Here is a 13,607-nt window from a genome sequence, read left to right on the forward strand (position 1 = left end):
GTTCGTCCGGAAAATAAGTGTACTGAGCTCAGGAAAAAAATTTATTACACTTTTACATATCTTAAGCTAATATTCCTCAAAATATGACTCTTGTAAGTCGATACACTTGTTCCAGCGGCGTTCCCATTCCTGGAACGCTCCCGCGAAGGCATCATCGGGAACCTCTCGAAGACACGTCGTCACGGCCTCTTTGACGGCGTCCAAAGTCCCGTATCGCGTTCCTTTCAAACTCCTCTTTATCTTCGGGAACAGAAAGAAGTCCGGTGGTGCCAAGTCCGGGCTGTAGGGCGGGTGCGGCAGCGTTGCCACGCCGTCCTTGGCCAAGAAGTCCGACACGACAAGCGCGGTGTGAGACGGCGCATTGTCGTGATGCAGCCGCCAGATGTTTTTGATCGCTGGCCGGACGCGGGCGACTCGTTTTCAAAGCCTGTCGAGCACTTGGACGTAAAATGCAGCATTTACAGTTTGTCGTTCAGGTACAAATTCGTAGTGGACGACTCCCCTTTTGTCAAAAAAGACAATGAGCATCGCCTTGATCCGAGATTTGCTCATGCGAGCTTTCTTTTGACGGGGTGTGCCACTCCGCACTTTGTCTCTTCGACTCCGGGTCGTACTCAAAGATCCACGTCTCGTCACCCGAAACAACGTTCTCTAAAAAATGTGGATCATTTTTGCAGTGATCCGCAAGTTGTGTCGCGATTTCCAAACGATTGAGTCTTTGATCATCACTGAGCACTTTCGGCACCAACTTTGCACAAATTTTTCGCATCTGTAATTGCTCCCTAATAATCTCGTGCACTATTGTTTTTGGCACATTACACTGCTCTGCTATCATCCGAACACTAAGACGACGATCAGAGTTCAGTACATCGCGAACTTTTCGCACATTTTCGTCGGTGAGTGTCGTTGATGGGCGTCCAGGCCGTGGTTCGTCGTCGACCTCTTCTCTGCCCTCCACGAACATCTTGTGCCACCGAAAGATCATGTTTCTGGACATGGCTGACTCCCCGTAAGCCTGGTTAATCATACCGACAGTTTCGGTAGACGATTTCCCAAGCTTTACCGCAAATTTGATGGAATAACGCTGCTCCAAAAACTTCGGCATCGCGTTCCGTGACGTGGGTCGAGCGTGGAGGTTCGCGTTAACAGAGCTCCTCACTACACCACAGCTCAGAGCCGACTGCCTTTTTCAGCGTCGTTTGCCAACATACCCCCCTCCAATCGCAGCCCGTCAGAGCGGTGCTGGGCGCGCCTGGAGCGGCGGGAAAAAATCAGTACACTTATTTTCCGGACGAAACCTGTGTATATATATATATACATAAAAACACACACACGCACACACACACACGCACACACACACACACACATATATATATATATATATATATATATATATATGTACATACACACATAATCATGCAGTAACTATCCCGTATTGTCCGTGGAAGGAGTCCTTGAGTCTGCTAGTTCTGGCATCTATTTCCCGAATTTTATATACGTTATCCAAGCGACCAATGTATGTTGGAGTGCGAATAATTTGCGAGACCTCGGTGCTGAAACATGCGGATCTGATTTTATTCAGTAAGTTCAACCTAGCATTAAATCGTCTTTCTTCTAATGACTGCCAAACCAACTCCATAAGCATTGCAGTGACGCTTTTCGTTTTATCGTAAAAGTTTTTAACGAAACGGGTTGCCCGGCGTTGAACCTTCTCAATTTCCCGAATGAGGCATTTTCCAGTCGGATCCCATGCACTACATGCATAACCTTAATTAGGCCATACAAGAGCGTGGGGACAGCGTTCCTTGACCTTGGAGTCACTCCTGCCAACAATGCGTCTAGTAAATCCCAATTTTTCATATGCTTGCCCGCAGATTTTACCTACTCGTATGTGAGCGTTCCAAGTTGTCTTTAGAGATTGTAACGCCTAGGTATTTTACCTTATCAACTACTTCTAGGTCAACTCAAGCTAGTTTGTAAACACATCACGTTGATTGTTTAAAGAAATTTACAACCGAATATTTGTTATAGTTTAATGACAATCCCCATTGTGTGCACCATTGCGAAATGCAATCTAGATCATTTGCTAATATTAAACGATCCTCATTCCCAGACATCTCCCAATGAATCCCCGTGTCATCCGCGAACATTCTAATTTTTACTTTTCACTTCGCGGTTCAGATCGTTAGCAAAAATCAAGAAAAGCAACGGCCCGATTACACTTCCTTGAGATCACTCGTACGCTGTCGGAACTAGAGCCGTCAAGGACTACCCTCTGTTCCCCCTCTGACAGAGTCTTCAACCCAATTTATTGAGCCCTTGTTTATACTTGCGAAATTCAATCTAGGAATTAGTTTAGCATGAGGAGCCTTATCAAATGCCTTTTGAAAATCCAAAAAGATCGCATCCACTTACGTACCACTTTCACCTGATAAAAGTGTGTGAATAATCCTAATTGGGTCTCACATGCGCGAGTTTTCCGGAAGCCATGTTGATTGTTACTTAAAAAGTTGATGCTATCGAGGTATCTCATTTACGAACTGACAATAATGTGTTCCAAAATTTTGCAACATTTAGAAGTGAGAGAAATGAGTCTGTAATTACTGGGGTCCTCCCTGTCACTAATTTTAAAAGAAGGCGTTATATGCGCGGTTTTCCAATTCTTAGTAATGCTCATAGTAGGGACATTAGGAGGCGAAGTGCTTGTTCATCAGTAACCGTAACGATTTTGCGAATTCCCCGCCGATTTTCATTCCTATCTCTAGTTCTTCGAATGCCTCTTCAATTATTTCCTCCATATGCATGTACACGTTGAACAGCACAGGTGATAATGGAAAGCCCTGGCTTATGCCTCTTCCTTACACAGCCCATGCGGGTTCTCCGCCCCCTACTCGTACTTGAGCCGACTACAGGATGCGGATTAGCCCCCTATCCCTCCAATCCATCCCTATTTTCTGTGATTAGCTCATTAGTTTTTCCCAAGTCACTCTATCAAACGCCTTTTCGAAATCTACGAAACAGGTGAATACGTCCTGACTGTATTCTATTCCTCTCGATTAGTGATCTCATTACTGCAATGGCATCCCGCGTGCCTCTCCCCTTCCTACATCCAAAATGATCTTCTCCAAATTAATCATGTGCTCTGCTCTTCATCCTTCTCTTGATCCTGAGAACCACTTTAGCAATGTGTGAAATAAAACTTATCGTTCTGAAGACCTAAAATGACTTAGGTTTTACCCTTTCCGTATTAGAAACTATTACTGATATCACGATGTCTTCCGGCTAGATTCCTTTCTCATAAATGCTACGAATTAGTCCATATAGACTCTTCCTCCCGCATTTTCATCACCCTTTTAGTAGTTTCGCAGGAATGTTTTCTACTCCTACGGCCTAATGTAATTTCATCTCCTTAAATGCCCTTTCTATCTCATCGCTGAGTATGCCTGGACCTAAGCTATCTTCCTTTACGTCATGTTCTCTTTCTATGTCTAAGCTTGTTGGCCTAAGTTCTTTACCATGCCATTCTTCTATATATTCCTTCCATCTCTTGAATATTTTCTGTGTCAAATATTATCTTGCCCGAATTATCTCTAACTGTTAACACAGATCTTCCCTTCTTACTACCTGAGAGTGTTTCAACCTTCTTGTATAGCGCACCAATTTCACCCTTTCTCTGCAAACTTTCCATATCCTCGCACTGCGTCTTCTACCATGCTTCTTTTGCTCTATTTGTTGCCCATTTTAATTAATTATGTAACTCTTTATACTTCCTTCTACCTAAGTCTGTGTTTACATTCTTCCATATCCTTCTCTCATCTATCTTTCAAATCATCTCCTCCGTGATCCATGGTTTCCTTGTCCTTCCCCTATTAACAGTACCTGTAGTTTCTTTTGCGGCTTTCGATATCCTTTTTTTGGTATATTCCCATTTTTCCTCGATACTACTCAGCTCCTTTCCCTCGCTCATACTTTTATCTACAGCCTACTGATACACTTTAATTGTTAATTCAGTAAATGCTGCTACATTCCACTTGCTATCTACACTCCGCTGCCTTATATTTTTCGGAGTATGTCAAAACTAGATATGTGAGTGTCCTTTCTCGGTGTTTCTACGTATTAATGTTTTAATCAAAGTTTATATGCATACACACACACGTGTTTGTGTGCGCACACGCTCGCGCGTATATAAGCAAGAAGAAAACCCAAGTGGAAGGAACAGGGACTTGGAATACTGTGCAATGTAGAGAACAAGGAAATTAGAAATCATAAAGCGGAAGATTGAGAAAGGAAAAATACAAGCATATTACGGCTCTACGAGGTGAGACGGGAGGACAGCGGGGCTTTTTGGAGCGATAATTGTAGAGTAATGTACCGTTACCGTAACCGTAGACCAGGACCAAGGGTAAGGGGCAAGGAATGACCGGTAGGCAGAGAGCAACATAGTTCTGCAGGATGCAGGGGTTGAACATAACATACACACGGTTTAAAAACTACAGAGTACTATGGTGTTCATGGAGAATGCGCGGCGATTCAAAGGGATATCAATGGGACTACACAATGGTTAGCACAAATTTAAGAAGAGCATAATCAAATCTTAAAAATTACCAGTAGCGAATGCGTCTTCCGACTATTATTTAGTACAATGAAAGTAAAACATCGGATTTATGATTGTGAAACAGAGAAATCGGGTGAGGCATTTGGAATTAAGGGATTTTCAACTGAACAAAGTGAAAGAAGCACAGGACTGATGAATTATGAGTATTTAACAATGGCCATATCAAAAAGGCTATATTGAAATTCGAATAAGAAACTATAGGGACAGTTAAATAGAAAAAGGCAAGGAAACGTGGATTGCATAGGAATTAAAAGGTGACATAGACAAGAGAAAGAAATAGTAATATGAAAACTCAGATTTTATGAGAAGGAAGTGCAAAAAGATATTTAATATACTCAATTAATAAACTAATTGGGCGTCAAATATAAGTAATCATTTGCCCCGCTTTTTTATTAATGGTCCTTGGAAATATTTTAGCTGCGTTTGACATCAAACTTAGAGTTATGTAGTCCTCACTTGATGTAGACTTTACCTTTTTTGGAACGGGAAGCTCACCGATCTGACGAAATCTTCCGGTCAAATTCCTCCCTCATAAATGCTACGAATTCGTCCATAAAAACTCTTCCACTCACGTTTTCCTAACCCCTTGAATACACGTAGTTGAGTGCTGCATTTTGCCAAACCCCACGGGCGTGTTTAAGTTCAATTCCTTTCATAGCCTTTCTATCCCGCCATCAAGTACGTTTGCCTAGATCAAAGCAATACTCATCTACGGAATATTATCTTTTTATATCTAAGCTTGCTGCCCTAATGTCTTTACCATGCAGTTGCTCTCTCTTTCCATACACATATATATGTATATATATATATATATATATATATATATATATATATATATGGGTCGCCGTAGTCCAGGGGGTAGAGTGTTGGACTACTGACCGGAGGGGCCCGGGTTCGATTCCTGGGCAAGGCACTCTGGGCACCCGCAGCTCCACCCAAGTTATGTGATTTTTCGGGTACCAGAACTTCCTGGGAAACCATAACCGGCACAGGGAAAGGAACTGGCCCCCCTACCCTGATGTGTGGATTTCACACGTCGTAGGGCTTAGTACTGGGTGAACTCTACCATCGCCTACCAAACCGACCTTCGGGTTGATTACTGTGTTTATGGTTTATTTAAATATATTATTCTCCGATGAAGACGGAGCAGAATTCCGTCGAAATGATCAAGAAATAACGTGTGAGTGATCTTTTTATGTGTGTCTATATTGTTTGTTACTGTCCCATTTATTATTCAACACTTCCGTGTTACGCCGACGAAATCATATATATATATATATATATATATATATATATATATATATATATATATATATATATATATATATATATATATATGTGTGTGTGTATATATATATATATATATGTACATATATTTCTCCCATCTCTCTTGAATCTTCCCAGGTTCGACTAATAATTTTTCTGTTTTATCTTCGATTATTTTCACGGATCCCGACTGTGTTTTCACCGTCCTATATGGCGCACCGATTTTACCGCACTTTCTTTGTAAACTTTCCATATCCACGCACTGGGTATTCTATCACGATTTTTTCGCTCTCTTCGTTTCACGCGTTTAGTATTCAGCTCTTTATACTTCCTTCTAAATAACTCCGCGTTTAAACTTTTCTCTTTCCTTCTGTTTTCTATTCATCTCGTCCGAAATTCACGGTTTCCTCTTTACTCTTCCTGTAGATTCGTTTTCGGCTTTCGATATCCCTTTTTTTAAATATTCACATTTTTCTTCCATTCTACCCAGTTACTTTTCCTCGCTCATGGTTTTCTCTACAGCCTGCAAATACGCGTTACTTATCATACCGTTTAATGCTTCTTCATTCTATTTCCTCACCGTCGTCTCTGTTTTATCTTTTAGAAACTGAAATTGTACTTCATTAGTACATAATTATGATCGGCAACCATTTCCGGGAAACTGCGCATCAATCACGCTGTTCCTAAAACTGTGCGTAACCAGAATATATTCCGATTCTTGACTATAGTCTCATGGTTTCTGAATATGAGACATAGATCTCTTTGAGTGAATTAAAGAAAAGCATTCATGAGTATATTATACTCGATTCGCCGATTTTCTCAACAGCATCAAATATTTAAATGAGACCAAATCCAATTTGTTAGTAAGTGACAAGTTCATTTCCAAAGGTACCTAGGACTCCTCAAGAATTTCTGCTAGGAAAGAAAAATAATGTCATTGTGCCATTAAATCTTTGAAAGTGTTTTACAGGGAAATATCAAATTGATATTGGTCCCATTTTTCTTGGATTTCTGTTGAGTCATGCATTTTATGTCCTATTCCGGGGATAGCATCATGCAGTATGCATGAAAATATTTTTGAATGAATTATTATATCAACATTTTAATAAAATTTACTTATTTGTCCGAAAAATCGTGCAAATATCCCACCAAAATTGCAGCAGGCGTACTGAGAGGCGAAATCGATTCAATATTATCCGGGTAAACTTATGATAAGGATTTTGTTTGAAGGTATTTGCAAGTTATTTTTTTCGTAAATCACTCTAGGAGTTCATACTTAAGGCGCGTTGTCCTGGAAGTACAGAAAGGCTAGTTTTAGTCTGTGTTAGAAAAGATTGAAGTGAAATTGCCGATTAACAACTCACCTGAGTACCTGTGATACCGCTTGAAAGTCATGCTGTGCCCAACTTGACTCCTCAAAATATCTCGCTGATCTTTGGTCATCTTGGGATTCTGCATAGATATCATTTGCTGAAATGTAAGAAATTGTGTTAATTGTATTTTTTATATTTTTTCACTAAATAGTTTTCGCTGGCTTAGTGTGATTTTTCATTAATTACACTACATTAATGACAGAGAACCTCATGTATCAGAGGCATTTAGCATACTTCAATGTTATAATAAAAAAGAAACAATAAAGTAGATGAGCAAATTAAAATTGACAAATTATCATTCATATATAGAACAATCACTTGTGCACATATAAAAACCTTGGGAGGTGTTTGAACGTACGGTGATTTATCTAAATATGATGCAGTGCATCGGAAGCTGGTGAATGCATATATATATATATATATATATATATATATATATATATATATATATTATATATATATATATATATATATATATATGCATATATATATATATGCATATATATATATATATGCATATATGCATATATATATATGCATATATATATATATATGCATTCACCAGCTTCCGATGCACTATATATATATATATATATATATATATATATATATATATATATGCATTCACCAGCTTCCAATGTACTGCATCATCTTTAGATAAATTTTTCTTATTTGTGCATTAAATTGTTCCAATTCCACCAAATCACAAGTGAAACTTAGCAGTTCGTTCTTAGATCACCGTACGTTCAAACACCTCCCAAGGTAGAACAGTTTACGTATCTCGGTAGTGTTTTGGACCAACACGGTCAAAGTAGTACGGACGTAAGGAGAAGAATTGCGCTAGGCAAAGAGGCTTTCACAAGGAGGAGGGAGTTGATGACAGGGACTTTGAGTAAGGATGTTAAGAAAAGACTCGTAAAAACTTTGATATGGAGCGTAGCTATGTACGGCGCGGAAACGTGGTCATTGAAGCAGGTGGATAGACGTAGACTGGAGGCTTTTGAAATGTGAGTATGGAGAAGAATGGAGAAGGTGAAATGGACAGAGAAGAAAACAAACGAGGAAGTACTTGGTATGGCGGGCGAAGAGAGGGGTTTGTTGGGAGCAATCCTATGGAGGCAGGAAAAGTGGATGAAAGGGATATTGAAGACTGTAATTGAGGGGAGAATGTTAGGCAAACGAGGAAAGGGAAGGAACAGGATAGGGATGTTGGACGGGATGAAGGGAGGAAGAAAGTACTCAGAGCTGAAGAGGGACCTGATGTAGAGTAGGATGTTGTGTTTTGCTAGGGGCAACAAATTATTTAATTAGTAATTACGTCCATCCAAAAACCTACCTTAACCGGTAGATTACCTAATAAGAATATATGAAACTCACACGTGTTCCAAATTTTCGGTTGTCAAACCACCTTCATAAATGTGTATGTGTTTTACACATGTCAAAAACCAATCCAGAAAGAAAGTGGTTCCATGTCTGAAATCTATGGTCTCTTCGAAAGGATCCTCTATGCCAAGGGATCCATTATTCACCAAGAAAATATTCCGTGCATAAAAACACACTCATTTTTGCCCATACCCGGTAACTTTTTGCGTGAAATCGCGACCTAGTATCATCAACTTCCGCGGTATCACTTCACAAGCATGTATTACCATCCTCCACGACACGTTTCCTGGAACGGAGCCCGGTATTTTGCAACCCGTTTACTTTGGGTGACACCCTCTGAGACTCGAAAAAAAATATCGAATTCCATGAGTTTGGCGGCCACCATTCGACCCGCCGCCCGCCCATTTGGTCGCCTCCCCCTCAAAGGGAAGACAGACTCCCTCTCCCCGGCTCTAACGCACTACCTCCACGCCTTACCTGCTTCCCACCTCGCCTCCTCCAACCCCCCACCCAAAGTACTCACTCCTTCCTATGGTTGACCTGCCACGGGAGGGGGGGAGAGAAGGAAAGAGTCCATAACGGTAGACATTCAGACCGGGTCAGGCAGCAAGGAAAACCGAAGACGATGAGCATGTAATAACAAGTTTACATTTCGTTTAAAATTCTTCTCTAATATTGTCATAGTGGGTAATGTCATAAGTTTTTATCCTTAAGTAAGTATTCTTCTGGTATTTTATGATTCTCCCTTTAAAATCGATGTGAATATGCCGAAATAATGCAGTAGCCGTACCCTCTGCAGGGTAGAGCGTCTGTCTAACGACTTGAGGGTGCAGGGGACCAGGCATTTCGATGACCCACATTAAAAATCGAAACAATAAGATTTACGTTAATCGTGGGAAATCGAATCAACCGGGAACCAATTTCCTGATTCGTGACAAATCGTAGGAACAATCATGATCCGGGGAAGAAACTCACGCTCCTTACTTGAATGTGGGCATTACACACGCTCTGATAAGACGTAATACAGCAGTCCCTAAGAAGCTAATTTCATCTTGTATTTCTAGTACAGAAAAATTATGATTGGGGCCCTTAAAAATGTGTATACATTTTAAATATATATATATATATATTTATATACACACACACACACACACACACACACACACACACACACACACACATATATATATATGTGTGTGTGTGTGTGTGTATTTATATATGTGTGTGTGTATTTATGTATGTGTGTGTGTATTTATGTATGTGTGTGTATAGATGATGTAGAAGGAGCCATGAGAGCGATGTAACTTTTGGACGGCACGATAGAACACAAAAATATAAATAGGGAACACGTAAAAGGGCACTCACACACACACACACACACATATTCAAACACGAAAACTCGCCACATGGCGAACCCGTATTCAGTGATATGAATACACGCACGTGTACCAGGAAAGGGATAGGAACAAATATGAAAGACGAACGCCGTCCAATATGCCAATCCTTTTCCTACTCCTTCCTCGCTCGCAAAGCATTTTACCCTCTGTCAGTCTATCTCCATTCTATCGCCAGTCGATTACGCTGTACATCCATTTTCCCTGCTCCTTTGGAGTTCTCCCAAACATTTGAGCGATAATACTTCCAAAGTCCCACTTTTTCCACCTGTCAAATCAAACTTATTTCTATGTAGACCTCTTTTATGACTTCATTTTTCCTCAGATATGAAACCAATTTTAGAATGGATCTCTTTTGTTATCCTTCTTCACAATTAGATTTCAATAGCCTCCTACCTACGCCTATCATCCAGCGTCAACGATCAATTTTCCGAAACGTATAAAACCACGTTTCATGTAATGTTTTCAACAATCTTTTCTTAACCTCCTTATTTGAAGTCTCTGTCGTCGATTCCTTCACTATTGTAAAAGTTTCTTTATCTAAGGCGATTCTTCCTCTGGTTTCCTGCTAATTTGATAAACGTGGTGTAAAATACTTCCAAGAGAAACTGCTCCACCTACATCAGTGTATGAATCCTGATTTTAATCTTGAATTTAGATTTCCTATTTTTCGAAAACCGCATGGCCCTTGTTTTGATTACATTTATTCTCACTCCATTCTTGCAACCTCCCGGCTGACTGGCAAACTAAAGCTTGATCGCCCGAAATTTTATGAATTCCCAACCGACTTGCATCTCTATCTCCAGTTCTTGCCATGACTCTTTTACCATTTTCTCTCCATATACGATGAACAGCACGAATTATAATAGAAACGCCTAGTTTTACTCCTCTTCTAACACTGTCTATGACGACTCTCCATCCCTCACTCGCACCTTAGCAGTCTGAAACATGTTCAGGTTGCAGGTAATTTGCTGACTCATCCAATCGACTCCTTTTTTCTGCAATACAGTCATTAATTCTACTAAATTTACTATTTGGGATACCTTCTCAAAATCTTCGAAACAAATACATCCTGATTTTTATGCCACGTAGTTTCCTCTCTATTAGAGGCCTCATTACTGCAATGGCATCTAGCGTGCCTCTCCCCTTATTTGACCTGGTCTTCATAATCTTATAGATGACTTAGAAAGCGTTAGAAACGCTTTAGCCGCGCTCGAAATCCAAATTATTGTTCTGTGGCCCTGACTGATACCTCTATCCCAGCATCAGTGGCATCAAGTATGCTCGGACCTAAGCTATCTTCATCAACGTCAGAATCTCTTCTCATGTCTAAGCATGCTGGCCGGATATCTTTACCATATTGTCCCTCCATATATTCCTTCCATCTCTGCTGAATATCCTCAGGTATAATTATTAATATTCCCCGTATTACCCCGCTTCTTTGCACTGTCCGACTCCCCTTCCGCTACTTGCACCTGTGCAGTCTGAGACATGTACATGTTGTGGATCAGTCGCCAATCTACTTCTGTTTGATGCAATAAATTCATGAATTCTGATTAATTTACTCTACCACACGCGATCCTGATACCAATGAAAAAAAATACATCGTTATTGTACTCTAATTTTCCGTTCTAAAGGATGCGACAGCATAATTTACTGATTTGAATTCAGATGCCCTTCAACTCAGCAATTTATGCCACCACACCCTGTGTTAGTGGTACCATTACCTCTTTGGCACCATGCGTACCTCTCTCCGTATGCGTACCTCCCTCTCATTTATGAGCCCAAACCAATTATCCCCAAGTTATCATTGGTCCACCTCTACATCCTTTTCTTGCTGCTCCAAAGTCCCACTTTTTCCACCTGTCAAATCAAACTTATTTCTTTGTAGACCTCTTTTATGGCTGCCTTTCCCTTTTATGCGATGGGAACGAAGACTGATGTAAAAAAATCTTCCAGCTAAAATCCCCAACATCAACGCTACAACTTAGCCAAAAATGCCCTTCCTTTCACGTTTACCTAAACCTTTATGCAGTCCCGTAGGGTCGTCAACCATTCACACCGCCTTCTTTGATTTCAATTCCCTTAATACATTTTTTATCTCGTTATCAAGTACGAGGGTAGGCTGAAAAGGAATGCACACATACTTGTAGAGCGAGAACGAAATGACCTTCAGAAGCATGCTGGATGGCACGCGGAAGTAACATTCCCACGAACTGCACATGCGCACGTTTAAGGTCGTTGCGTCCATCCAGTGTATTTCGAGAAGCGGAAATATGGAGACGTGTTCTAGTACTTTGTCAACGCGAGTTAAACAGCGTGCCGTTATCGAATTTTTAAATGTTGAAAAAGTGACTCCTAATGAAATTCATCGTCGTTTAAAGGCTGTTTATGGTAACTATGCTGTTGATAGCTCTACTGTTAATCGATGGGTAGTAAAATTTCAAGTTTGCGAGCCTGAAAAAGCCATAATTGTTGATGAAACACACAGCGGACGTCCGATCACTGCCACAGACCATAAACATAGCAAACTCGTCGAAGATTTGATTCCAAATGACCGGCGAATCACTCAAGTATCGCAAACCATATAGGAATATCCAAGGAACGTGTCGGCTTCCTTATTGAACAATTGGGATACCGTAAAATCTGTGCACAATGGGTACCACGCCGTCTCACAGACGGCAACAATCAGCGTCGATTGGAATGCTGCGAGCAACTTTTGCAGCGCTATCGTGACGAAGGAGACGACTTTCTTTTGAATATTGTGACATGGGACGAGTCATAGGTCCACTATTACGACCCGGAAGAGAAAAGACAGAGCGCTGAATATCAACATCCGTCTTCTCCTCAGGCGAAAAAGTTCAAAAGACAACATCCGAAAAAAACTTCTTTTGACTGTGTTTTGGGATGCTCACCAAGTTTATGTGACCGATTTTCTAGAACGAGGGGCAACGGTAAATTCTTCTCAGTAAATACATACCCTAAAACACCTCCGACGTCGTGTTTGTCGTGTTAAAGGCAGCCTGGCGCCAATAATCCTGCAGCATGACAACGCTCGTCCACACACCTCGCGCGCAACAGGAGAGGCTCTGCGAAACCTGTATTTGAACCGATTCCACACCCTCCTTATTCCCCCGACCTTGCGCCTTGCGATTTTATTTTTTTCCTCAACTCAAGAGACGCATCAAGGGTAATCATTACACCTCGGACGATGAGGTTAAGGCAGCTGTCAACTCCTCGATTCGAGAAAAGTCGGAAGAGTTTTTCAGCGACGGAATGAAAGAACTTGTTACACTTTGGGAGAAATGTGTTAGCCTTAACGGTGACTATGATGAAAAATAAATATACGTTTTGAAATTTAAGAGTTGTACCTTAATTTACTCTTCACCTCATCTTGCTATTTGTTTTTGTTCGCGCTCTACAAGCATGTGTGCATTAATTACTTTTCTGCCTGCCCTCGTATGACTGATCCTAAGCCATCCCCATCTACGTGATATTCTCTTTCTATATCCAAGCTTGCTGGTCTAATTTCTTTGCCACATAATTCCTCTGTATACTCCTTCCTCTCTCGATTCT

At 40.7% G+C, this 13,607-nt stretch overlaps 1 protein-coding gene across 1 annotated transcript in view; it reads right to left on the reverse strand.

Annotated features, from left to right (window-relative positions):
* Positions 1 to 13,607, reverse strand: part of LOC139686123 (carboxypeptidase B-like) — a 45,724-nt gene that overhangs the window by 17,118 nt on the left and 14,999 nt on the right. Inside the window, exon 2 of the mRNA XM_071583307.1 lies at positions 7,246 to 7,351. Within this exon, the coding sequence (XP_071439408.1) occupies positions 7,246 to 7,351 (106 nt within the window). The remainder of the gene's footprint in view (positions 1 to 7,245; positions 7,352 to 13,607) is intronic.

This window comes from Hetaerina americana, unplaced genomic scaffold, assembly GCF_022747635.1.
Source record: "Hetaerina americana unplaced genomic scaffold, ioHetAmer1.1.p SCAF_13, whole genome shotgun sequence".
In the NCBI taxonomy this organism is placed as follows: Eukaryota; Metazoa; Arthropoda; class Insecta; order Odonata; family Calopterygidae; genus Hetaerina; species Hetaerina americana.